This window comes from Gossypium raimondii, chromosome 11 (genome assembly GCF_025698545.1).
Source record: "Gossypium raimondii isolate GPD5lz chromosome 11, ASM2569854v1, whole genome shotgun sequence".
Lineage (NCBI taxonomy): Eukaryota > Viridiplantae > Streptophyta > Magnoliopsida > Malvales > Malvaceae > Gossypium > Gossypium raimondii.
The window spans coordinates 40,099,651-40,127,323 of NC_068575.1; the positions used below are offsets into that span (position 1 = coordinate 40,099,651).

General features: G+C 35.5%; 3 protein-coding genes across 3 annotated transcripts; 2 read left to right on the forward strand and 1 right to left on the reverse strand.

The window, feature by feature from the left end:
• The first annotated feature begins 7,932 nt into the window (after positions 1-7,932).
• Positions 7,933-10,507, forward strand: LOC105803922 (subtilisin-like protease SBT1.9). The gene has a single exon (XM_012636366.2). It carries the CDS (start codon positions 8,041-8,043, stop codon positions 10,333-10,335), a length of 2,295 nt encoding a protein of 764 aa, XP_012491820.1. The 5' UTR covers positions 7,933-8,040; the 3' UTR covers positions 10,336-10,507.
• Positions 10,508-11,303: 796 nt separating this feature from the next.
• Positions 11,304-12,974, forward strand: LOC105803924 (uncharacterized). Its single transcript, XM_012636368.2, has 3 exons — positions 11,304-12,056; positions 12,124-12,309; positions 12,439-12,974. Exons 1-3 carry the CDS (start codon positions 11,571-11,573, stop codon positions 12,721-12,723), a joined length of 957 nt encoding a protein of 318 aa, XP_012491822.1. The 5' UTR covers positions 11,304-11,570; the 3' UTR covers positions 12,724-12,974.
• Positions 12,975-16,146: 3,172 nt separating this feature from the next.
• On the reverse strand, positions 16,147-17,616 carry LOC105803923 (mitogen-activated protein kinase kinase kinase 20). Its single transcript, XM_012636367.2, has one exon. The coding sequence runs from the start codon at positions 17,519-17,521 to the stop codon at positions 16,442-16,444; it is 1,080 nt and encodes a 359-aa protein (XP_012491821.1). The 5' UTR covers positions 17,522-17,616; the 3' UTR covers positions 16,147-16,441.
• Positions 17,617-27,673: the final 10,057 nt, after the last annotated feature.

A 27,673-nucleotide genomic window follows, 5' to 3' on the forward strand; every position in this document is an offset into this window, starting at 1 on the left:
AAAGGGCGCCTTAAGACCAAAGGGGTTCGAATTGAAAACTCGTAAAAGGGCAATTCAAATTTTGATCAAAGGTGGGGGTATGCAGTGATTTTGCTATACCTGAATTAACGAGAAGGAGGTATGCTACATCTTGGGGCATCGACAAAGTACACTAGATCTCCTAAACACATGTTGAGTTCAAAATGGTCCTCAAGAAGTTTGAACAGAGAAGCTCAGGCTGCGATATTTGGGGTATTTATTTGTTCCCCTCACCTATTTTGTATTCCAGCAATGTTCGCTTTCTTTGATTAATCCATTCTTTTCAGACTTTGTTTCATGATAAATTTCAGTTTTGTCTACCTTAATGATCTTTTTCCAAGCATTTTGCATTGAAATACGATTAATGGACTAATAATACTTTCACAAAATGAGTTCTACATATTACTATAGAAACTTCTAAATAGTACAAGAGCTTGAAACAAGACCGTTATTTAGAACTCACCAAGCCTAAGGGTTGAAAATATTTAAGGAAGGAAAGTTTAGACTGTTACCATTTCTTCAGATCTGCTGTTAAAGATATCAGCTAAACAAGAATATAGGATATTACGAAGGTGATATGACCTTGATGAACGACAAGCGATGACAACTCAAACATTAAAAAGGGATCATTCTCATGACATTTTGCATTCATACAAATATCATTCATACACATCTAGTTAGGAGCATCTGATTCATTCTGATCATAACATCCTAATCACTAGGCATAAATAGGTCCATGAAATGGACTTTATAGGTCATGTTCCCCAGAGAACATATCGGTAAAGCCACAATCCTTATCTCCCTGAAGTTACAGTGGAGTAGGATAAAAATACACAAACCTTATCTCCCTGAAGTTGTAGTGGAGTAGGTTGAAGTTACCAATTCTTATCTCCTTGAAGTTCCAGCGGAGTAGATCGAAGCTACAAATCTCTTCTCATTGAAATTACATTGAAGCAGATCGAAGCCACAATCCTTATCTCACGGAAGTTGCAATGGAGCAAGATAAAAATACACAAACCTTATCTCCCTGAAGTTGTAGTGGAGCAGGTTGAAGTTACCAATTCTTATCTCCGTGAAGTTCCAGCGAAGTAGATCGAAGCTACAAATCTCTTCGCCCTGAAATTACATTAGAGTAGATCGAAGCCACAATTCTTATCTCCCTGAAGTTGCAGTGGAGCAGGATAAAAATACACAAACCTTATCTCCCTGAAGTTGCAGTGGAGCAGGTTGAAGTTACCAATTCTTATCTCATTGATGTTCCAGCGGAGTAGATCGAAGCTACAAATCTCTTCTCCCTGAAATTACATTGGAGCAGATCGATGCCACAATTCTTATCTCCCTGAAGTTGTAGTAGAGCAGGATAAAAATACCCAAACCTTATCTCCCTGAAGTTGCAGTAGAGCAGGTTGAAATTACCAATTCTTATCTCCTTGAAGTTACAGCGGAGTAGATCGAATCTACAAGTCTTTTCTCCCTGAAATTACATTGGAACAAATCGAAACACCAATTCCTATACCTTTAAAGATGCGGTGAAATGGAATGAGCTACTTGAAACAAAGAAGCACCATAAAGTCAAGATTCAGCAAAACTAGGCAAAATTGGCCTCTTTAAAGTATTTGCTCCATTCTCGTTACACGACAATGAGCAAAGAGGGGCAGCTGTAATAGGCCAATTTTGGCTGGGCCCAAATCACAATTATAAAACACAAAATAAACCAAAATAATAGTCCACAGTCCATTTACCACATATGCAGCCCGATATTCATTAAACCCAAAAGCCCAATTTACAAAACCAAACACTAAAAAACCCTAGACGGCCCAAGTGGCCCACTATCCTAACATTTTCAGAAAAAAAACCTAACCCTACCCCTTTTCATTTGTTGTCACAAGACCTTTCCCACGACGCCTTTCAGACCGCCATACGTCGACCTCAGACACAGTGGCTCTTGTACCTACAAAATAAACACCAGACACAGAAAAAAAGGGAGGATAGCATTGTATATTTTTCGGCTATAGAAAGCCCCAAAAGACAGTGATGTAAGACTTTTTTTTACGAATACAATTAATAGAAAAAGGAAAAAATTTCTCAGAAGTAGTCTTCGATTTTGTTTATTTTTTCATTTTAGTTTGTTTGAAGGGAAAAAATAAAAAACGAAGAAGAAAACTTACCTTTTTTTTCGTTTTTGCGTTGCCGTGGGTGAGGTTCGTCATTTCTGATGAAAAACGACATTTTTAGGCTAAAGGAGTTGAAAAGCCTAAAAAATGGGCTTCTTTCGATTTTTCGGCCACCATGGATGGCGGCACCGTTGCCATCGATCAATGGCCGGTGGCCGGAGTCTGGGTCGACGTTTGGAGAGGCTGAGGGGGTGAGAGAGAATTCTCAGATTTTTTTTAAAATAACAAGGGATAGAATTTTAAAAAAAATCTTAGCTTTTATAGGCCCTGTAATACGGCGCCGTTTAGGGCTGATTGCAATAACCCTAAAACGACACCATTTTGTCTTGGCCCCCTTTAGCCCGCGCATTGACCCGACCCGCGGAGAGGATCCGCGTGTTTTTGTGGAATAGTCTATTTGCACATTAGACCCTTTCGCATTTTTCAATTGTTTTAATCCAATCCTTTTTTATTTTTTTATTTTCTAATTTGTACTTCAAATTTTATTTCATTTTCGATTTAGTCCTAGCAAAACGGCGCGTTTCAAAGGGCGGGGATATTTCCCCAGTTGGTCCTTCTGAGTTATTCGCGCCTTTCAAATGGGTCCTCTATCTTATTTTCATTCTCGATTTTTACCCAAATTTCTGATTAAATTTCAATTTAGTCCTTTTCGCTTATTTTATTATAATTTTAGCCCCGCTTATATTCACAAACTTTTTTTATTAGGATTTAGGCTCTTAATTTTATTTCAATGTCAATTTAATCCCCATCTATCTCTGTCTAGGTTTATTTTCTTTTTTTGTTGTGTTTTCTTTATTTTATTTATTTGCTTGCCATTTCTTTTTTATTTTGATTTTTGTTTTTAATGATGTTTTATTTTATTTTATTTATTTTATTCTTGACTTTCATTGTTATTATTATTGTTGTTATTATTGTTATTTTTATGGTTTTTATTATTTCATTTATTTACATATTTTATTCCAAATTGTGTCTTTAGATTTCGTTTATGTTTTAATTCGGTTCTTTACTTTCAATATTTTTTTATAAACTATTTTTCCTTACATTATTTATGTATTTATTTGTTTTTTTAAGTTGGTGTTGTCCTTTTATGTGCATACCTTGGCATTATTACCATTGTTATTATTTATTTTATTTATCTTTTGATTATTCTTATTAATGTTAAAGCAATATATTATATGATTCTCGTAAATTGTCTTTATTATTTTCATTATTGTTATTTATTAATGCAACATTTCATTCATGTATTATTTTAAATATCACACCTTTTATCCAAATTTGTAAAAATATAAAAATTAGAAAATAAGCAATATTTAGTATTTTGGAATTCGAAAAGTCGTTCCCTAACTTATGAGGTTTCAATTTTTTCCGATAAATCCAAATATACGAACCATTTTTCAAAAAGACATTTTCAAAATTATCTCGGGAATTAAAAAAGATCGTTTTCCAACTTACGGAATATGATTTCTTTTCTAAAACCGAGATAATCAAAAATTTCTAAAAATAAATAAAATTTTCAGTGTTTATTCTCGTTTCGGGATTTAATATTATGTCCTAATTCACGGGTATAATTCTTTCTCTCGATTGTCGTGAAATAGGCCCATTTTAAATTCTTTTAGATAATTTTAACAAAAGGATCGTGTTTTAAGTCTCATCAAAATTTTCAACCTTGGACATTAAGACATTAATTAATCAATTAGGTACCAATTTTGGGCGTGACGAGGGTGATAATCCTTCCTCGCACGTAACCGACTCTCGAATCCATTTTTCTCAAATTTCTTAGACCAAAACCATTATTTTAGTAAAATCAAAACGTTTTATTAAAACAATTGAATTGCAAGGTGATCCGATCACACCTCAAAAAAAATATCGGTGGCGACTCTCGTTTTTTTTTTGTTTTTTTTTTCAAAATAAAAGTCAACCATTTTTACAAAAAATGGTTTCGACACATGGGTTACAATATTAAGATACACCGGGGTGATAAATAGAATACGAAAGTGCATACAGGAGCACCAATGTACAAACAGGGCACTGGAGTGCATAACTGGGCACAAATGTGTAGCTAACATGAGCACTGTAGTGTTAACAAAAGCACATATGTGCTATCAGGAGCACTGTAATGCTAACATGAGCATGAATGTGCTATAAGGAGTACAAAAGTACTATCAAAAGCACTTATTCAGGATTTAGGACATTCATGTTACCACAACACTTCCAATGCTAAAACATGTATTAAATTCATCTCAATGTCGGGCAATAATCTACACGAAGTTTAATTATCTCATACATATCTAAATACCTTTCATTTAAGTCCAAACTCAACTTCTATATCAGTGTTATTTCATTCAAGATTCATTAAGTATATATAAGTATTTATAACAAAATTAATTAACATATATAATGATTAAAAGCTGTATGAACTTATCGAGGTCAAATAGTAAAAGCACATGTGTCGGGACTAATATGTAATTTTACATTTTCCTCGATTATCTATCTATTTTGATCTAGACAGTAATGCATTTCCAATTATATGTTTGAAATAGTTTAAATCATCTCTTTTCATAAATATGACATCTTTTATTCATTTTTCACAATTTCTCTTAAGTTTTGCTTTTTATTCAATTTAGTTCTTAAAATCGAAATAAGCATATAATTCATTTTAATCCCCAAACTTTAAATCCACTTCAAACACATCCTTATACATCTCTCCAAGATCTATATTTATAAAGATTTCATGTCAATTTCAACATATTCTAATTTTAGTCCCTAAACTCAAAACTAACAAAAATCACTTTACAAAATAGTCCTATTTTTCATCAAAGCTTTAAACTCAATCATATAACATCAAAAACCTCAAAATTCAATAATGGTAACTTTTCAAAATTTTAACAATTTTACGATTTATTACCCGAACTAGTTAGATTAACTACAACGATCTCAAAAATATAAAAATTACAAAAAACAGAATTCAATTACACTACATGTCAAGGCCAAAAGCTTGGAAGAATTTTGGACCTTCCAAATTCCCCTTCAATGACTTCGAACGGTGGACGATGAGAATGAAGACAACACTCTCTTTCCACTCACCCCTTTTTTTTATCATTTTTTTAACTAAACATTAACTCTCTCTCTTTTTTTTTTTTTTTAAATTTAACAAAACATGTGTTGAAAACATGCACTAACATACATATATAGGCTTAAGGGTGCAAAAAATCCTCAAACTTAAAAAAAAAAAAACCCTTGTTTTTTTTTTGCACTCATTTGAGTACTTGAATTTTAAAAATAAATCAAAAAGGCCCTCAAACCTTTTCAAACAAAGCAATTAAGCCCCTCCTTTTTTTGCACTCAATTGGGTACTTGAACTTTCAAAATGCATCAAAAAGACTCTCAAACTTTTTCAAAAAAAAAAACAATTAAGCCCCTGCTTTTATTAAAAATTAGAAAAAAAAATTAAAATCAATAAAAGCTATAAATATTATTAAATTTTAATAAAATATTAAAATATTAAAAATTAGAAAAATTAGAAAAATATAAAAATATAAAAAATATTTAAAAATGTAAAATTTTATAAAAATCGTAAAAAATTATAAAATTTTATAAAGTCGTAAGAAAATTATACAAAATGTAAAAAATATAAATTTAGTAAAAAATTTATAAAATTATCGTACCAAAAGAAGAATTTTATAATTTTGCTATAACTTTTATTGATTTTTATTTTTATCATTTTTGCCACATGTCACGTTGTGTTGCGACACGTGAAGATTTTAATTGAAAAAATTAGGGTCATTAATTTTTTATGATTTTTATAAAAGTTACAATTTTTATTTTTTAAGATTTTTATAAGAAAATTCTAATTTTAATAAAATTTAAATTTTTATATTTTTATTAAAATTTAATAATTTTTCTAAAATTTATTTTTTTCTAATTTTTAATAAGAGCAGGGACTTAATTGCTTTTTTGAAAAATTTTGAGGGTCTTTTTGATGCATTTTGAAAGTTCAAGTACCCAATTAAGTGAAAAAAAAGTAGGGGCTTTATTGCTTTTGTCAAAGAAGCTTGAGGGTCTTTTTGATGCATTTTAAAATTTCAAGTACCCAATTGAGTGAAAAAAAAGGTAGGGGCTTAATTGCTCTTTTCGAACAAGTTTGAGGGTCTTTTTGATGCATTTTGAAAGTTCAAGTGCTCAATTGAGTGGAAAAAAAGGAGGGGCTTAATTGCTTTTTCTGAAAAAAGTTTGAGGGTTTTTTACACCATTAAGCCTACATATATATATTATGACATTTAATTAATAAAAATCAATAATGATTAACTTTTGTGGTTGTTGCAATTTAATACTTATACCGTAATTAATCATTCACTCACTAAAATTTTCGAACCACAATTAAATATACTTATATGATAACTCTGTAAATATTTAATAAAAATATTTATGGGCACGGTTTATGAAAACGAGGTCTTGATACCTCATTTTTCAAAACCACTTCTATTTTAATTAACTATTAAATTAACAAAATTTATCAAATCAAAATTCCCTATAACATTGCATTTGACTTGTAAATATTAAATAATAATATTTACGGATTCATTCGTCGAAATTATAGTCCTGAAATCACTATTTTCGACATCACTGAAAAACGAGTTGTTACACCTTTTTCTATTTTACAGGTTCAAATTTTATTTATGAACATGAAATATCTGGGGAGTGACATTCTTAAAATGCATTGTCTTAAAAAGTTTCTAAATGATAATACTTGTTAGATTTTCAAGACTAATGGATAGTGCTACTTAAGTTTTAACTTTTGATTTGAATTCTCTTAGTTTACTTTATTTATCTCGAAATTTACTTTCGGATTCTCAAACTCTATTAATGTTTATAAATTGTAATTGGATATTTTTATAGAAAAAAATGTGTTTTAACTTCTTCTTTTTTAGTTCATTTACTTACTTGAAGCCTAGCATATGCGGTGTATGTTAGGTCTCGGTTCGGGGCATCTTATCAAGCGCAAAATGTTTACATTTCCTTGATAGTGGCCATGCACCACACATTGTCCATTCCAACAAGATACTCTTATTGTGTTGAATTTGTCACCTCTTTAAATAACCTTAAGCACTCGTTGAATGTGTTTACACTTTAAAAACTTCTCCTGCAAGAGTTAGAAAATCCATCAACATTTAACTTCAAATTTTGCATTAAATCTTTTTTTTACACTAAGAGAAGTGCATTCCATATTGGTAATTGAATAGATGAATTCATCCATCCTTGGTCTCAAGATCTGGAGCAAGGAGAAAGACAAACTTAAAAGTCATGGTCTTGACTTGTTTTGGAAAGACTGCAAATTTGTAGGATTTCTGCTGTTAAAACTGTGTTAAAGTAGGACACTTGAAATTGACTATCGGAAGCAGCCATCAAAATGAAATATAAAAACCAAAAGCTGGAACTAAAAAAATGTCCGGCAACAAAGGCAAGATGCTAAACAATTATGGGACAAATTCAGGGATAATAGCACTCTTGCTGGGTATAAAAATAAGATAAGGACTATTCTCCTATGCAACTAAGATTTTAGTATGAGTGATTTTCAAAGTTCTTTTCAAGTCTACAAAAGATTCTTAAAAAAATTATATATGACCCACCAACACTTATCTCAAAAGAAATGAAAAGCAGGAACAAGATAGCTATTATTGGAGAAGTAAAACTAAAAGGTCACTTATAGTCTGTCTCCCACTACCATGCGTGCTTTTAGCAAAGGAAAAAAAAAAGGGAAAAAAGAAAGGGGGTGACGACATGAAAAATTCCGTGATATTGCACATCTTATACAGGAACATCCGATAAAGAGAGAGTTTCATACTGATTTATGCCACAGAGTTCAACCATGAATTTTCTTCATACTCTATCCACTGTTTTGTTCATTGTCTCCATTCATCCGTTCACTCGAGCGAAACCCGACACATATATCATCCACATGGACCCATCAGCCATGCCTAAAGCCTTCTCCAGTCATCACAGCTGGTATTTCTCAATGCTTTCTTCCATATCAGACACCTCTGAAGCAGCTTCAGCCTCTTCCACCGTTACTTCCAAACATTTATACACTTACACTCATTCTATCAACGGATTCAGTGCTACTCTCACCTTATCGGAGCTTGAATCCCTAAAGAAATCCTTTGGTTACCTTTCATTCACTCGAGATCGTCCTCTCACTGTCCATACAACTCATACTTCTCAATTTCTTGGTTTAAACTCAGTTTCAGGTGCATGGACAGCTCCAAATTATGGTGAAGATGTCATTATTGGTATAGTTGACTCTGGAATTTGGCCTGAGAGTGAGAGTTATAGTGATGAGGGGATGGCTCAAGTTCCCACCAGATGGAAAGGAAAATGCGAGTCAGGCACCAATTTCAATTCTTCCTTTTGCAACAAGAAACTCATCGGGGCTCGGTTTTACAACAAAGGGTTGCTTTCTAGCCATCCTAAGTTAACTATTCCAATGAATTCCCCTAGGGATATCAATGGACATGGAACTCATACATCATCAATTGCTGCGGGTAACTCTGCAAAAGGAGCTTCCTATTTTGGCTATGCTTCAGGAACAGCTAATGGCATGGCTCCACGGGCTCATATAGCAATGTACAAAGTAGTTTGGAGATATGGAACATACACATCCGATGTACTAGCTGCAATTGACCAGGCAATTCAAGATGGAGTTGATATATTGTCCTTATCCTTGGGGTTAAGCGTGGATAACAATGTCTTGGATGATGATCCGATAGCAGTAGCCACTTTCGCAGCGATGGAAAAGGGTATTTTCATAGCAGCATCGGCCGGAAACGATGGGCCTTTATATTGGTCTTTAGTCAATGGAGCACCATGGATGTTAACCGTGGCTGCTGGTTCTATAGATCGTGAATTTGATGGAATTTTGACTTTGGGAAATGGAGTGCAAATCACCTTTGAATCCTTGTATCCAGGTAATTTTTCTCGAAACCAAATGCCTCTCATTGTTATGGATGAATGTGCAAGCTTGGAGGAACTAAGGCAAGTACGAAACAACATAATCGTTTGCAAGGACCATCTAAGTATAAGCGATCAAGTCGAAAATGCAGAATCTGCAATGGTATCTGCAGCTGTTTTCATATCCAATTACTCTTATTTATCTGAACTTCACACTAGAAGCTCATTTCCAGCAGCATTTATTGGCCTTGATGATGGTCAAACTGTGATAGACTACATAAAGCAGAACAGTGATCCCAGGGGAAGGTTTCAATTTCGGAAAACAAGCATTGGCACAAAACCAGCACCAAAGGTAGATGCGTATAGTTCCAGAGGGCCATTTTTAAGCTGTCCCAATGTTCTAAAGCCTGATATATTGGCTCCTGGTTCTTTAGTGTTAGCATCATGGTCTCCAGTCAGTGAAGTTACTAAAGTCGGATCACATCCTTTGTTTAGCAAATTCAATCTCTTATCAGGAACCTCTATGGCTGCACCCCATGCGGCAGGCGTGGCAGCACTTGTGAAGAAAGCGCACCCTGACTGGAGCCCTGCAGCCATTCGCTCTGCCATTATGACCACTGCCAATCCATTTGACAACAATTTAAGCCCCATTAAAGATGTCTCAAATTTTAACCAGCCCGCTAGTCCTCTAGACATTGGAGCTGGCCACATCAATCCCATCAAGGCTCTTGATCCCGGGCTTGTGTACGATGCAACACCAGAAGACTACATGAAGCTGCTGTGTGCAATGAATTACACATCAAAGAAAATCCGAATGTTTACGAAGCTAAGTCACGACTGCATGAACCGGTCCTTGGATCTTAATTACCCTACTTTCATAGCTTTCTTCAATGATGATGGGCTTTCAACTTCAGCTGACAAGTTTGAACAAGAATTTCAGAGGACGGTAACAAATGTGGGCAAAGAAGGAATGGCTTATACGGCAAAGGTGACAGGCATGGATGGTATAAAGGTGGTGGTGGAGCCTCCGAAGTTGGTTTTCAAGCAGAAATATGAGAAACAAAGCTACAAGCTCAGGTTGGAGGGCCCAAAATTATTGAAGAAAGATGTGATTTTTGGTGCTTTGAGTTGGAGGGATGATGCTGGTAAATACATGGTAACAAGTCCAATTATGGCTACAACCATCACATCACAGTAACCCATAGTTAAATGCTCTGATTGGGCCTTATCCAATATGATGTCAATTAAGCCCCTGCGTTACTGTATTATATCCCATTCCATTTTCTTTTATTCTGCTACTTTATTTATATTGTGTCTCTGTACATTATATGACTTACAAGAGTAAAGTTAGCCAAATTTCATAGCTAAAAGCCAGAAGATGAGTCAATCCCAAGAAATCCCTGTACTCTATTATGAGGTCACATATCAAATCTATATAACTCAAACTATTAATTTTATATAAAAATCGTAATACCTTAAATATGATTATGATACAAAATAATACAAATTGTTAGGTCCATCCAATTGTACTATACTACAATGGTGCATCTTTGGGCAAAAAGTTGGCAAGTAATTTCTAAGAACAATGGTTGAACATTCAAACTTTGGTGTCAACATAAGAGATAGATTGTCATCTAGCGTTGTCGGTTGTTAGTGGTGTTTTTCCATAAGACCCGCAGAGTTCATGCACCATAGTCCAAGCCATACATTAACATGCCAAACGAAAATTCTGGTAGACTCTCTGTATTTCTTTTGACAAAACTGAAGACAATTATATTGAAGGAAACGTGCATTGATTAGCGCCCTCAAGTCAACCTAATTTGCATCATTAGGCACATGATAGAACAATTTATGAACCATCCATCCCTACAGGGGGGGAGCTTTAATGGTTTTTGCTCCACAGTTCATCCATCCCCTTTGGTTTACAATTTAGAATATAAGATGCAGTGAGATTTTGAGGCCCACTCCAAATCCTTCCAGGTTGATCTTGTCTCAGTGCTTTCAACACAGATCCCTTGATGTTACTTTGATCTTGATTTCACTCACACAGTAGAGCCAATCTTTGTGTTGACACACAGGCTAGCTGTAGATCTGCCGTGAAACTGGTTCAGTGTAAAAAATAGTTAAAGTTGACAATTTCATATATGAATACAAACAATGACCTATTTAACTGGACAACTGCCATTGCTCTGTCTCTCTCTCCCCACCTTCTCTCATTAATTACTTTTTCACATCGATAATAATAAACAAAACTAAATGCTGCGTGCAGACAGCAAAAGGTACGTTCCAGAGATCCTACAATTTTACTAAACATTTAATTCTCAAGTAAACCCCATTTCCATACTCTCTCCTGCTATTTCTTCTTCTCCTCCTCCTTCTTCATCACTAGCATTGGGTCTTCGACTTTCAAAACAACAGCTAGAACTAGAGAAAATGTCGGCTCATCTCTCCAAGACAGACTCAGAGGTGAGCAGCCTAAGTCAATCTTCACCGGCAAGATCGGATCGTCGCCAAGTCTACTATGTGCAGAGCCCATCCAGGGACTCTCATGATGGTGAAAAGACCACAAACTCATTCCACTCCACACCGGTGCTCAGCCCCATGGGCTCACCTCCTCACTCTCACTCCAACTCTTCATTAGGCCCTCATTCCTCGCGTGAGTCTTCTTCAACCCGCTTGTCTGGATCCATGAAACCACAGCGTAAGCACGACGGATCTCGCAAGGGTCGCAAGCCATGGAAAGAGTTCGATGCCATTGAAGAAGAAGGCTTACTTGATGGTGATGGCGCCCACCAGGACTTCCATCGTCGTCGTTGCTATTTCCTCGCATTTGTGGTCGGCTTCTTTGTGCTTTTCACTACGTTTTCTTTGATCCTTTGGGGTGCTAGTAGACCTCAAAAACCTAAAATCACCATGAAGGTTAGAACTTTATAATATTATTTCAAGATTTGACATGCATTTATTTATGGATTGATTTTGTTGGCAGAGCATATCGTTCAACGAATTCAGGGTTCACGCAGGTACGGATTCCTCGGGAGTGAGCACCGAAATGGTGACGATGAACTGCACAGTGAAGCTCACGTTCCGTAACACAGCCACATTTTTTGGGGTTCATGTAACATCAACACCTTTAGATCTCTCTTACTCTCAGCTCACTGTCGCCACCGGAACGGTAAACCAGCAACGACCCCATCTCTATTATAATATTAAAATGTTTGATGCACTTTGTCTTCATTCGTGATTCATTTATTTAATCTTCCCAAAGCAAAAATATCTTATACGCATATGGGGGATTTTGCAGATGCGGAAGTTTTACCAATCAAGAAAGAGCCAAAGGGCGTTAACTGTGGTGATGTTAGGTAGTCAAATTCCATTGTATGGAGGAGGGGCTAGCTTGGGTAGCCTGAACGGTGCACCGACTCAGCCGGTGCCATTGACACTAAACTTCATTGTTCGTTCCAGGGCTTATGTTTTAGGTAAGTTGGTGAAGCCCAAGTTCTACAAGAGGATTGAATGTTTAGTCACCATGAACCCAATCAAGATGAGTAGGGCTATTTCACTAAAAAACAAGTGCATTTACAGCTAATAATTCAATAGACCTGTACTTGTATCAGTTGTGTTGATTTGACGGCTTGGAATTATTGTGATAGAAAAATATGGGTGGCCACGCAAATTTAGATTGGATCAATCCCTCCCGTGGGAAGATCCAATGGCATTGGAAACCTAGTAGTGGTCGGTGGTTTATTTACTGCATAGTTTTTGGCCCTCCAACCCTAATATTTGCTTGCACTTACATAAGTTATATAAACGAGTTTTGATGATATTTACACTTTTTCATCAATGATTTACCTTTTTTACCTTGCTTATACTTGTAATTAAGATTATTTTGATATAATCACTTTTATTTATTACATTTATTTTATTTTACTTTACATTTGAATTTTTTTTATATTTAATTAAATTAAGAGTTGAATCGAATTACATTTTAAATTTAAAGATTTTCTATTTACAATATTGAAACTTAAAATCTTGTACTTTCTCACCACTCAACTCAATAAACATAATAATCACAACTTATAAAATCAAACTATAATATTTTTTATGTATAAAAATTGAAATTCAAGTAAAAAATTACATTTTACAACCTTGAATTCAATCCTTTTTCTTGGAAGGTGTGCGGATATAATTTGAGCTTTAGATCACACCCACTGAATAAGCCATCGATTTGAGGGCTTTCACCATGTTTTTTTTTTATGTACTTGAGCTGGTTTATATGCAGGGTAATTAAATTATTAGTAATTTTATATTTTGATTATTTAATTTTAAAAAATTATAAATTAATTATTGAATTATTTGAAAATTTTTATTTAAATTATTGGACTGCTAAAATTGTTATAGCATGGCATTCTCTGTCGTATCCACTTGCACCAATCAAAAACTCTTATTCCCCTTCTATTCTACATTTCAATTCTTCTTTTCATAAAACAACTTTAAACATAATGAATTTGTAAACTAAAATCCAAACAACTTTTATCTTTAATCTCCGGTGACCGTCAAATTGACTTGAATCTAAGATATGCTTTTCTATTCATCGATGGGTACTGATCCACCATGTTGATTGTTGAATTGCCGCTTAGAGATCACTAGCCAAACTAAAAAAAAAAAAAAACTTAACAGTCTAGTGACTTAAATAAAAAAATTCGAATAATTTAGTGACTTAAATGAAAACTTTCAGATAATTTAGTGATCATTTTGTAATATTTTAAAATTAAAACTTACTAATAATTTACACTAATTTTAAACTAAAGGTTGTGAGTGGAGTTAAAATGTTCATTAAAAGAAATTTCATAAATTTAATGAACCCTCTGATAGGTATAGAGAGAAGCCTGATAAACTTGGGTTAAGCTTAGATAAGGATTGTTGGGGCTGTCACTTAGCTTGGCCCAAGTTATATTTTCATTATATAAATCTATATTATTTGATTATTGTTAATTATATTTTTTATATAAAAAAGTGATTAATTTTAAAAATGTTTTAACATGAAAATGATTATTCTAATTGAAGAATACTGAATATGATAAAATTACTATTTTAGAATAAAAATGAATTTAATTATGAAAATATAAGCCATATTTTGATATTCTAAGTTGAGTTCTTGGGCTAGCAGGTGGTTTTTCTTTCAAAATTACTCATAGCTAATCACTATAAAAACTTCAAAATATCATTTTTTTATATTTAGATCTAATATATTTTTATATGTTATATTAGTAAACATATTTATATATTTTATAAATCTAGTCAAAGATATCCTTATTGAATATTTTATTTTATTTCTATTTAATTTATAAGTATTTGCTTAATCATGATATTTCAATAACCCAAATTTTCTTCCAACTATTTATCCAAACAGAATAACACATATTGAAAATGCCCAAAATTTCCCATCCATGGCAATGTGATTGTATATTCATTTTCCCCATTTTCTTGGGTTGAAAAGGAAATCAAAGCATGTTTGAGTCGAAAACAACGAATATGCCAAATTATGGAAGTGGGGCAAAGCTCTTTCAAGTAACCAACAAGCCACATTGGCTTCAATGTTCAAAGTCATCATAGTTAACTAAGAAAAATAGCATCATCCATTTTCAATTTTCAGAGGGGAGAGTTCCATATTACTTTAACCACAATTAAAGTACTAAAACTAGCTCTTAATTCCATCGTACTTCTTATTATTATTATTTTCATTCTATCAGGTAAGCCTAAGTATGGTTTTTGGGAAAGACTAATGTCTAATGCGCATCACTTGTGCATCAAGGAAAGCCAGCCAAATATGAAATGAAGTTCAGCAAAAATTACTCAATATTGAAGCAGAATCATGATTAGGTGAAGAAATCTTGAAGAGTTTTCAATTATAACTTTAGAAATATATGAAGCAATGACATTGGGATGTTTATTTATAGCATATTGTTGCTTGTTTTGATATATCACATGTTGTCGATCATATGCATAGCATTGGATCTATCATTAACGAACCTTTGATTAATTCCCCCAAATCCGCCATTTTAAAAAGAGGAGAGTTTGAAGCTTGTGTGATGAATAGATTAATCACTCATTAAGGTAGCTTTTTAATCTAGTAACTCAATTCACAACATTTTTATCTCTCAAGCAATAAAGAAAAAGGGAAAGCACGAACAGTCGCAGATTAAAAAATGAGTATCATATGTTGATTGAGTCTTAGCTCTCAATTGACATCGACACTGTTGTCAATACATGAATACGTGGGTTTAAGTGTCCTCCTATTTAAAAGTTAGGGAGAAATTATGAGTAATTTTAGCTCTTGTATAGAAAAAAAAAGTCCGATATAATGATGGAGATATTTGAATAGCATTATTAATTTGGTGTTGGAATTGGAGTGAAAGGAAAAAGAGTTTGGTGAATATGAATAGGAAATGGTTGAAGGGTGTTTCCATCCGAATGATTTTTTATCCACTGACGGACTACTTTGCAAAAAGGGTAAGGTGTCGGCAGCTTGCAATCTGCCTATATTCTTTGCTTTAGAAATCATTATCATTTCTTCTTTTCCAATGAAATTTTCATTAAGAAACAAGCATTGCAGATGAGGATTAGAATATTTGTTGTGGATTCTAAGGATGAAGCGTGGGATTACAAAAACAATCATCAGAACAACAACTCCTCCACTTTGCAATTCTAGAAATAGCACTGAAATAGACATCAGGCCAAGTCTTGAATCTAAACAAGAATCAAAGGCTCAATACCCCCATCAACAAAACAGCTTAAACGTTTGATTCAATAAAAACACAACCAAAAAGCTTACCCTACTTTAGAACATTCCTTAAAATGTCATGTAGTAATTTCAACCATGGCGTTCTCAGAATACAACAAATGGATTGGTGGACTGAATGGCTGAATTCTGACTTTTAGATGAACAATTACCCACCACTGTAATTGTAAAAGATTAATGTTTAGGTGAAATCGGAACTTGAACTGAAGCTGTCCAACAAATTCTGAACTGCCCTGTTTTAATTTATTTTCCAGGAAATGCCAAGTTTCGATATTTGTTGGGAAAAGAGACGGAAAATTTATCCCAAAAAAAAATAAAATAAAAGGAAAGAATTGCCTGTACAGTGTACACTATGTGGCTACCAGTGTAGCCAATCAGAATTTTTCCTAATCATTTACAATCCAAAAATATTTCATCACCAATTGCCACATAAAAACACGAAAACCAATTGGATCAGAGCCGTCAAAATTGATCAACGCAATTAAACTATTTCTTTCTCTTTCTACTACCTCAGGGTGATCCAGTCCCCGGAGATGGACCAGTCGGGAGCCTGCTCCGAAGCCAATTGACGAACCCTTTCCAATGGCGATGAAACGTAACTCGAAAACGAAGAAGCAAAGCTTGAATTGTCTTGATAAATTGATTGCGATGAAGCTGTCGACTGAGTTGAAACCCAGTCTGGAAACTGGAAAGGACATCTCGGTGACTCTGAAAATTCTTCAAACGACCATCTTGGAGACGTCGACGGAGACGCTTCTCCATCCTCACATCGATTCACTGCAATGGCGTCGTCTTTACCAACCATAAAAGGATGATCCAAGAGCATGTCAGCAGTCCATCGGTTCTTTGGATCTTTAACGAAGCACTTTCTGAGAAAATCTTTTCCTTCCTCCGATAGCTCGACAGGAATTTCAGGCAATTCATCACTAGCCCCAACTTTAATCAACAAAGCCGTCACGTTTGTTCCTGGTTTGAAATTCCAGGCTGGTTTCCCGGTAATCATCTCAACAATAGCACACCCAAGTGCCCAGATATCTACCGGTGAATCATACTCGTTTCGGTTAACAGACTCCGGTGCAATATTCAGAGGAGTTCCCCTAATTTCCATCGTCCTCTGTTTTTCACCGTTTTTCTTTGCCAATCCAAAATCAGCTATCTTGACATCACCATTATCAAACAAAAGAATATTTTGAAGTTTAATATCACAGTGAGCAAACCCTTTAGCATGAACAAAGCTTAGCCCTTTAAGTATCGATCTCGCATATCTTCTAACATCGGATTCAATCAAGTTTCCGCCGCTTTTCTTAACATGATCAGCCAGGCTTCCTTTATTAGCATACTCCAAGAACAAATTATACAACTTCTCACCCTTCTCAACCGTATAATCATCGCCAAAACAGCGAATAACTTGCGGGCAAATCCCAAGTTGATCAAGCACTTGCTTCTCCTTCTTGAGGGAAACGGAACCCATAGCTTCACAAGATTTTACCGCCATTGAAGGAGATTTTGAAAACTCCTTAGATGCCACCAAATTAACAGTGCCAAAACTGCCACACCCAACCCTATCCCCTCGAACCCACTCCATTCTAGACTCAACACTTGGTTCAATATGGGTTTTGGAAGAAAAACGAAGCTTTCGTTTTGCTCGTTTGTTTGAGCGACAAGAAAAGAAAGCAAAAGAGGGGTGAGAGGGCGTTGTAGTGGCGGAAAGTCCTTTTATATAGGAGAAAGATTTTTTTTATTTTATTATTATTTATTATTTATTATTTATATGGTAGGCGTTCAATTCTGTTGTATGAACTCTCTCCTCTAAAATGCACGTGATAGGCAAGTATATTTTGTATTTGATTTTCCAAATCTGAATATCACCCTTGTTTTTAAAACGTGGTAGATCTTGTGGCCCATCTCTACACATTTTTAAACCACATGGATTCCCATTTTTCTCCACACAACCGATTCATTCGACATAACTATAAATCTTTATTTCTATGTTTAATCACTAAATTTACACTTTTAAAAATAACTTCTTTTTTCACTCAAAATCCAAATGTAGCATTCAATTTTTTTAACAATTTTTATATAATTTCTATGTAACTCATAACCTCCTTTGAATCCTTAATTGGAGGATAGTACATGCTTAAGCAAGCTCCACCCTATGTGCTTTTAATGGGATAGAATTGAATTATAAAATTTTCAAGAGATCAGTGTAATTTTATCATATATATATATATATATATATGTATATGTGTATATATAAACTTTTAATTCCATCATTTATAAAGGGATTAAAAGATAACGTTTCGTTTTTAAAAGACCAAGGCCTCTATCTACCATTGTATTCACCGGTGTCAACAATAACAACGGCAACTGAGCTATCTTTTATTACAAAACGTTTAGAAATATTTATGACTAAAAAAATTTGAATATTTAGCTTAATCCGTTGATGATATATATATTTAAAAAAATAAATATTAGAAGGAAGGTACATAATTCTATAATTGACATGAAGAAAAAGAATGTAGCAAAACTATATTCATTTCTTTTGGGGAGTACCTTGCCTTGCCTACCTCTATAGAGTTGGCACAAATTAAACGTGTCCATATAAGTTTTGAAAGCGTTGTGGAGTTTTAACATTTATACAAGACAAAAACAATAAGATTGCGCATCCTTGATTCTGAGGACTTTTTTCTTTTAAATTTTTTTTATAGCCATCAATGATGCCTGTGACGTGAGATTGTAAACACCTTGGTTGTGTGACCACATTACCCACCTCACGATGTGTGGCCCTTCCTCTATTACATTGTATGCTAACCTTTACTTCAAGTAATTTACATTTTCGGGAGTAATATAAAATTTTAAATTAATGTTCTTTTTTCGTTTGGATTTTATTTTATTTTTTAAATTGGTAATTACATTTTCAATAGTACTATTTTTTTTGGAATATAAACGTAATTAGGGATGTAAATGAATTAAGTTTAAACAAATCAATTTTTATTTGTAATTGTTCGTTTAAGTTAAACGAACATATTCATGAATAATAAGCAACATATATTATTTTTTGATGTAAAATAGTTAAATATATTAATAATTATATTATGAACAATAAAAGAAACATAAATGAACTAAACAAGCTTTGCGGTTTATTTAATAAATGAGCCTCAAAATCTTGTTCATGTTTATTTATTTAACTTAATAAATAATGATAATGTGAGATTTTTTTTACAATTTTACCGCTTTGATTCATTTTACTTATATCAATATAAAATAATAATAATAACTAATGAATTAAATTGTTCTGTTATTTGATATATTTTTCTAGTAATATTTCAGCTATATTATTATTATAAGTTGATTCTTATAATAATATTTTTAGAATTATGATTCATTTAAATAAAAGGTGATGATTTATTAATTTATTTTTGGCTCATTCTCCTTTTAAAAAATAAATTATAAATTATAAAGCAAGGAAAATGAAGAAAGATTAATATACCATAACTGGCATGAGACGGAGGTGTGGGTTTGGGATCATATCCTCAATATCTGCATTCCCTAAACAATAATTACAAGAAGAATCACATTGGCCAACTTGTTTGAACCAAGATTCAATCAGTAGCAAGCACTCAGTGCGCAAAGAACGAGAAAAACTGTTGTAAGTTTTGGGGTCCGCAAACCTTAGCCATCACATGTTCCCACCTTCTATACATATCACTTACTCCACCCTGTTTTCCTCTGTTCTATTTGTTTGTTTTAAAATGGGCAGTAGATCGGCTAAGAGAAGAGGAAGTAAATGCTGGTATTCCGGATTTATTAATTATTTTTTTCAAAGTTAGTCAATTTTTTTATTGATTTAAAGTAGATTTATCGTTACCAAGGTAGGAGAACGCAAGTTTGAAAAAGCTTTCTGTTTATGGATTGGAGAGGAGATATGAATCGTTTTAGACATTGTCTCAAATGATCAGAACCTATTTATGGGTTGGATCAATTTAGACAGGTTGACATCATTATTTAAATTTGGATTTTTTTATTAAAAAGTAAAATAAATTTTTATACCATAAAACTTGAAACTATGGTGGTAAAAATAATTGTGTGAATGGATAGAGAGTTAGTATAAGAGCGAAATAAATGGTAAGAACTTAGCTGGGTCACATGGTTTTAACCTCTCATGCGCAGAAATCCTTTGAAGACATTCATTTCATTAATTTAATTATCTTCTAGATGATGATTTTGGTTGAAGTCTTAAATGTGTGATTTTTAAGTCATTTAACTGAAACAAAAGTTTCATGAGAAAAAGATGACAATTTTTTTGGTCTCCATCAGTCCTTACCAAACATATATTTGATTTGATTTAGTTTGTTAAATATTTAACATGCATGTGGTACCATATTTCTTTTTCACAAGTTACAATAAATTAAGTATAATTATAAAACCATTTAAAATAAGAATCAAATCGAATTAAATATTAGAATATACTTGGAGTCAAATTAAATTAGTTCATGATGTAATCAAGAGCCTCCTTGTATGTTAAAATTAAAGAGCAAACTAATCATTTTTGCTAAAAATTTCATCCACAATTTTTTAACAGAAAAACCAGTTTGACCTTTGTTTTAACATACAAGAGTTAGTTTGTCATTTTTAAGTAGAGAGACCGTAAAAAATAATCTGACTGTTAATATAAAGATTTCCAGAATAAAATTTAAATTTAGAGGGTAAAGAAGAAAAAAATTTAGAGAGGATAGATTGGTGCAAATGATTGGTTAGGTATAGGTAGGAGAAGGAAGCATTTTCATTGTTTGTTTTAGGAAGCGTGCAATTTACATGAAAGTGATATAATAAAATATTTCGACCCACAATGAAATGAAGTGATACTCCATGAAATATAAGTTCTGAAATCACACAAATACTTTAGCTTCTTTTTGGTCATGGATTGGATATCATTAAAGTGTTTTTGTTTAGATGTTACATTCATGAAAGTCAATAAGATAAATGCAATTAAATATGAGTTAAATTGGTGATTTTCATGCACAACTTGTCTTATACCCATTCACATCTTTTTCGTTAAAGCTGGGAGTTGGGACGTTCAACCTAAATTGTTCACAATTATTTATTTTAATATTCATTTTATTATTCATAATCATAGTTTATAATTGTTCTTCTTAATAATATTATTTTTAATATTGAATTGATATTTTCTTTTTGAAAATGTAATCTCCGTGCTATGGATTTAAATGATAAATAGCGAACATTAATACTTATATTCAGGGGTAAAGTTGGAAGTTAGATAATAAGGGATTGAGATAAAATTTAAAAAAAAATGAGAGATCAAAGTTAAAAAATTTTATTCTAAAATAATTTAATTGAAAGAAGTTAATTTTTCCATTAAAAATTTGTTAGGATTTAGTAACCGCCAGCTCAAATAACCCAATAGGGTCTGGGTCTTCAACTAGGATAGACCAGACTCGGAAGAAGAATGTTCGTTGTAAAGATAGTTCGCTGGGGACCATGCTGGGATTTTGGATATTTGCAAAGATAGCTCGCGGGGAGAGCTCACAAGAGACCCTCGCTTGTGACCAGTGGGTACAGGGCTCGTTGGACGTGTCAGCCCCAGTATCAGAAAGGACTGCATGCTCTACAAACACGCGTACAATAAGCCAAGGGATGCCCAGGGAATGTTAGTACCAGAGACAGGGAATGTCAGTGCGATCGGCCTTAAAACCGAGACAAAATAGTGGGCCCTATTGTGAGCTGTAACAGTAGCACTATGAATAAGTATAAATACCCTTTACGTTTCCCTTAATACGATACGAGAAAAATATTACTCAACAGCTGGTGCGGTGAGCATCGAACTACTTCTGACTGGCAAATTTTCTCCAGTTTGATTCAGTTCTCTTCAACCCTAAAAAACCAAACGACTCACCCAAACGAGACTTTTCTTTTTATCTCATTCTCTGGTTAAGTTGGAGCGTTCGGTTTCGGGCTCCAGTACAATGAGACAGACTTGTTCACTACTTTGTTCACTGACAGACCCGAAAACCTTGACAATGCGATCTAGCGAGGGTATTCCCCTTCGTTGGACCGTAATCTCTCCTCGGGTAAGGGAATGCCTATTCTCTCAACGAGAAACCACCCTCACAGCAGTTCCTGGCCCTCTAGGAGCAGATGAAGTTCATGAGGGAACAAATGATCACACAAGAAGCATAGTTTGTGGAACAATAAGCCTTCTAGCAGAAGTTACTAAGGCAGAATGAGGAACTGCACAAAAAAGTACATGTTGACAACTCAGGGTCCTAGGGAAACACCAACACCCAAGATGAAGCTCCGAATACCCAAGTGAAAGAGTGGCTGAATGAAATGGACGAGCTTCGCCGTGACATGCAAGCTTTGCACCCTAAGTCACAAGATATAGATTGGTTATTCTACTCTAACAACCCACTGTCCCCCAAAATCGCAATAGTAGGCTTGCACTGTGATTTCAATGTACTTAAAGATATGTTTGAAGGAAGAAGAGATCCACAAGCCCACCTGATGCAGTATAATGACTATATGAACGTGTTGAGAGCGTCTGACGCAACTAAATGTAATGTCTTCTCTACAACGTTGAAAGCAAGCGCCAATGACTTGTATCTCTCCCTCCTACAAGGCTCGGTTTGTAACTTTTCACAATTGGGGCAAATGTTCTAGGGTAGGTTCAGGGCCCATTGAGCGACCATGAACATACCCATGTGGTTGATGTCAGTAAAGCAACGGAAGGGTGAGCCCCTTCAAGAATATATAAAGAGGTTTCATGCAGCTACACTCAACACAAAAAACTTGGAAGACTACTGGGCGATAGACGCCTTCATTTTGGGAGTGCAAAATAACTATGTACAATATTCATTCATAGAAAATAGGCCATAGAGGCTAGTCGAATTGTACGAGCGAGCCCATAAGTTCGTAGAGACAGAAGAAATTAAGAGAGTGTCGTAGGTTAATTTTCAAATGGAGGACAGACAACCTAAGAGTAGAGAGGGACAACGCGATAGGAAATCTCCCATCAACTAGTCCCTACGGGTCAAGATCGACAGATCACACGTGACCTTAGCCTAATGCGACACACTTAGACACCAGCAGATGCCCCAATAAGAACACATGAGGCATTATCCCCCCAGGGCAGGTTTGAGGCTTACACCTCGCTGAATGCCACGCGAGCTTACATCTTCAACCAAGTAAAGAGCCCAAGCATACTTCCTGAACCACTCATAATGTGAAATACCGGTATAAGAACAACCTCCAAGGACCAATGTGCCTTCTACGATGATAGGGGATATAAGACGGAAGACTATTTCAAGCTAAATAACGCAATAGAAAATGCGGTCCGAAGTGGCGAACTTCTTGAGTTTGTAAATCAATGAGGTCGGTAGCAAGGCCAAAGCTCACGAGGACCGGATCCCAAGGGTAAGCAAAAGGTACAAGGCACCATTCATGTAATCATAGGCACCAATGACGACTAGATGTAGTCAAGTACAAAAAGGCGAGCTCACATGAGAGGTGTGGTGTCACTTACTGTTCCGGAGAGGCTGTGATACTAGGAAAAATAGAGTGTGGAATTTAGAAGCGACGACGAGGAGCTAATCTATGACAAGGAGGAAAATGACCCTATGGTAGTTTCGGCTACGATCGCAGGCTTCGAAGTTAAGAGGATACTTGTCAATAGCGGTAGCGCGGTGGAAGTCCTATATTGAAAAGCATATAGTAAAATGGGTTTAAAAGAATAATTGTTGTCCAAGACCAGCCCTCATTGCGACTTCACGAATCACCCTATCGAGGTAAAATACACGATCACACTACCAGTCACTTTAAGGGGTGACGAGCATACGACCACAGAGTGTCTAATTCTATGTGACTGACCACCCTATAGCATATAACGCCATATTTGGAAGACCAATTATAAGGATGGCGAGGATTATAATGGCGACATCTTGCATGAAGATCAAATTTCTGATAAGTACCGGCGTCAGCTTCTTGCGATCCGACCATCGCATGGCAAGGCGGTGTCACATGCTATTTGTCAGACAAGCAAAGGAGCCTCTGACCGAGAGGCAGGGTTCTTGAAAGGAGTAATTAATGATCAAAGCAATCAACTTAGACGATCTAGATGTAAGAGAAGATCATTGGGATAAGAAACATAAAGCAGCGGAGCACATCAAGACTATAGTTTTTTGTAAAAAAATAGTTAAGATCTCGTCAATACTAAACAGGGAATTCAGATGTATTCACATGGTTCACGATGGATATACCAGGCGTAGGTCCACGGGTAATTGTGCATAGGTTGAATGTGCTCCCAGAAGCAAACTGCCTTCAAACAATTGAAACAATACCTCACCTCCCCTTCATTGTTAAAGTCACCTCGAACGGAAGAAAAACTATACATGTACTTAATAGCCTCAGAGGAGACGGTTGCAGTTGTCTTGGTCATGTCTAAAAGCACTCTTTAATTCCTGGTATACTATTTCAGCAAGGTGGTTCAGCACGACAAGCTCAAGTACACAAAAATAGAAAAATAAATTTATGCTTAAATAATTACAACTCGTAAGCTACGTCCGTCCTTTCAGGCCTACCCAATCGTTATAGTCACTGACTAACCAATGAAGGAAGTGATCACCAAAGCAGACACCTTAGGGAGGATAACAAAGTGGAGCATCGAACTCGTAGAGTTCAGGATAGATTTCACCCCGTGAACGACAATAAAATGGCAGGTACTAGTCGACTTCATAGTAGAGTGCTCGTTTGAAAGAAGCGAGGACATAACAGGTAACATGGGTTGTAATTTGATGCATCAAATAGTAAAATATCTCGCAGAGATAGTGTGATATGCGAACAAAAATTTACTTTTCATTGTTGAACACCGCCAATAGTAAACACGCCTCCAAGAATTATGCGCACAATAGACAACCCGAAAGGTTGGTTAGTTTACATCGACGGCTCTACAGCTAAAATAGGATTGGGGGCATACGCGTTCATCATAGACCTAGAGGGAAACCAATGGTAATATGGACTATCGTTTGGATTCCAAACATTGAACAACACCACCGAATATAAAGCACTGATCTTTGGGCTACAATTTGCGTGTTAGTTGGGCAGTAGGGACCTGACCATACACACGAACTCCCAGCTAGTAGCGAAGTAAATACATGACGAGTACAAGGTAAAAGAAGCAATCCTAAAATAATGTCATGCAATAGTGACCCAATTGTTGGTGGGGTTCGACAAAGTCACAGCACAAATGCTCTATCAAAGTTAGCATCCTCCATCACCATTGAGAAAAAATCCTACTCAAACACAAGGAAATGCCAAGATACAATGCCCCTAAGTACTCTGTATGACCCAAGAAGAAACATGGATGACCCCTATAATTCACACGCTATAGGGTAAATAGAAAAGTCAAGATAAAAAAGAACTCGCAAAATTGTAGCGCAAGGGCTTGTGGCTTGGCCGTGTGACCTCTGCACCTATTTAATATAAATTTTCATGTTTACAGGGCCTAGCACCCGAGTGTGTAGCTTGGCCGTGTGACCCAAGTTAGAGAGTTACACGGGTATGCACACGGGTTGGGACACGACGGTGTGCCCTATTTCGAATACCCATACGGCTTGAGAAACGAACGTGTCTCTTGGTCGTGTGAGCCACACGGCCTGACCAAACGGGCGTGTGTCTCCTGCACCTTGGAAAAATTTTGAGATTTTGTGAAAAATTCTTTAAGTACTCGGTTTAGTCGTAACTTGTTTCTAATGTGTGTTTTGGGCCTTGAGGGCTCATATAATGGAATTTATGAATAATACCTGACATGAATGTTAAATAATATGAAATGTTTGTATTTGATCTGTTTATTCTGGTAATGCTCTGTAAACCTGTTCAGCGACGGATATGGGTTAGGGGTGTTAAATCTATGGCATGTAACGGGAGAATGAAGTTATCATTTATTGCCTCGCACACTCGGTGCGACCACGAAGGGATGGAAAATTCATAGGCAAAGTGGGGGAGCTTTATTCCTCACACAGCCAAAGCCTGTTCTATTTCATCCGGTGTGGTGGTGCAGACATAAGACTTTTCAGTTACAATGACTAGAACTGGACTGACCGAGATGAGTTGGTTGTGGCCTCTTTTCATCTTCACCATGATTTGAGTAAAAAAACACAGAAATCGAAACTAAGAAGCAGAAAATATTTGTGAGAATTACCTAAATTCCAACTTGTAGAAAATACCAAACAGTGAAGAAACCTAACCCACCAGAGACCCCTTTTTAAAGAGAAGTTTCTTAAATCGTTCGGATGGCCAAAAATGAATCAACGACCAAGATGCGAGCAAGAAGAAACGATTCATCTCTCAACGGTCAGATGCACACACCCAATACTTAGGTTCACACGGTAAGGCTATACACCGTGGCTCGCGACGTACCCAAAAAGTTGTGTTCAAAATGGACCTAAGGTCCGCCACTTTATAACGTTCCTTAGGCCCACTAAGGGGGGACTGGATTGTTAGGATTTAGTAACCACCAGCCCAAATGACCTAATAGGGTCTGAGTTTCTGACCAGGATAAACCCGACCCGGAAGAAGAATGTTCACCATAAAGATAGTTCACTGAGGACCCCGTAAAGTTAGCTGGCTGGGGACCCCGCTGGGATGCTAGATGTTCGCAAAGATAGGTCGCGGGGAGAGCTCGCAAGGGACCCTTGCTTGTAACGAACAGGTACGAGACTCGTTGGAGGTGTCAGTCCCAAGATAAAAAAGGACCGCGTGCTCCAGAGACACGCATCCAATAAGTTAGAGGATGCCAAAGGAATGTCAACACCAGAGACAGGAAATGTCAGTGCCATCGGCCCCAAGACATAGACAATATAGTGGGTCATATTGTGAGCTGTAACAATAACAGTAGGAACATGTATAAATATCTCTTGCGTTTCCCTTAATATGATACGAGAAAAATATTACTCAACAAAAAGACAAAATAATTATGTAATGCCCAATATTCGCCCGGCCCAAACACAAATAATAAACTAATATAATATATATATATAACAGTAGTCCATTTTTAAGTGTCCATTTACAAACAACGGGCTCAATAGCCCAAATAAACCAAAACCTAATGGCCCAACGCGACCCAATACAAAAACAGAAGCCAGAAACCCTAACAGCCTCCGCACCCTTCCCGCGCGTGTAGCGCCCCCACGCGCCTCAAGCTGGCCTCCGTACACGCCACGTCCACCGCCTCCGTACACCATACCTGCAAATAGGATGAAAACAATGCAGCAAAAAAAGAAAAAGATTGTATTTTTTTATGGGCATTTTTTGAATGTTCGGCTATAAGAACTAATAGGGAGCCCTTTGTATTTTTTTGAGAGACAGATTGAAATACAAAAAAAGAAAGAAATCAAAGATTTTTTTAAGGTAAATCTGGAAGTTTGTTTTGTTTTGTTTTTTTTTCTATTTTATTTTCTCCGATCTTTTCTTCACTGTCACGTATACATATATGAAATGATAAAAAGAAGAGGGGGTAGAACCCGTACCTGGTTAAGCCCGCCGTCGAATCCCTTGTTGGTTCCGATTGAAATCAGATGGTTGGGGGCTCCGATGTTGAAGCGGCGCATGGGGGCTATTTCTTTGCTTCAGGTTTTCTTCAAAATAAGAATAGGCTGCTGAGATTTTAGGGTTTGCTTTTTTTTTTAGCTTGTAAACAACGTAAGAAACGGCGTCGTTTAATGCC

Excerpts from the sequence above, each read along its gene's own strand:
- LOC105803922 (XM_012636366.2), top strand. The coding sequence starts at position 8,041 with ATGCCACAGAGTTCAACCATGAATTTTCTTCATACTCTATCCACTGTT.
- LOC105803924 (XM_012636368.2), top strand. The coding sequence starts at position 11,571 with ATGTCGGCTCATCTCTCCAAGACAGACTCAGAGGTGAGCAGCCTAAGT. Across the intron at positions 12,057-12,123 it reads AACCTAAAATCACCATGAAG|AGCATATCGTTCAACGAATT; the intron begins GTTAGAACTTTA and ends TTTTGTTGGCAG. Across the intron at positions 12,310-12,438 it reads TCACTGTCGCCACCGGAACG|ATGCGGAAGTTTTACCAATC; the intron begins GTAAACCAGCAA and ends GGGATTTTGCAG.
- LOC105803923 (XM_012636367.2), bottom strand. The coding sequence starts at position 17,521 with ATGGAGTGGGTTCGAGGGGATAGGGTTGGGTGTGGCAGTTTTGGCACT.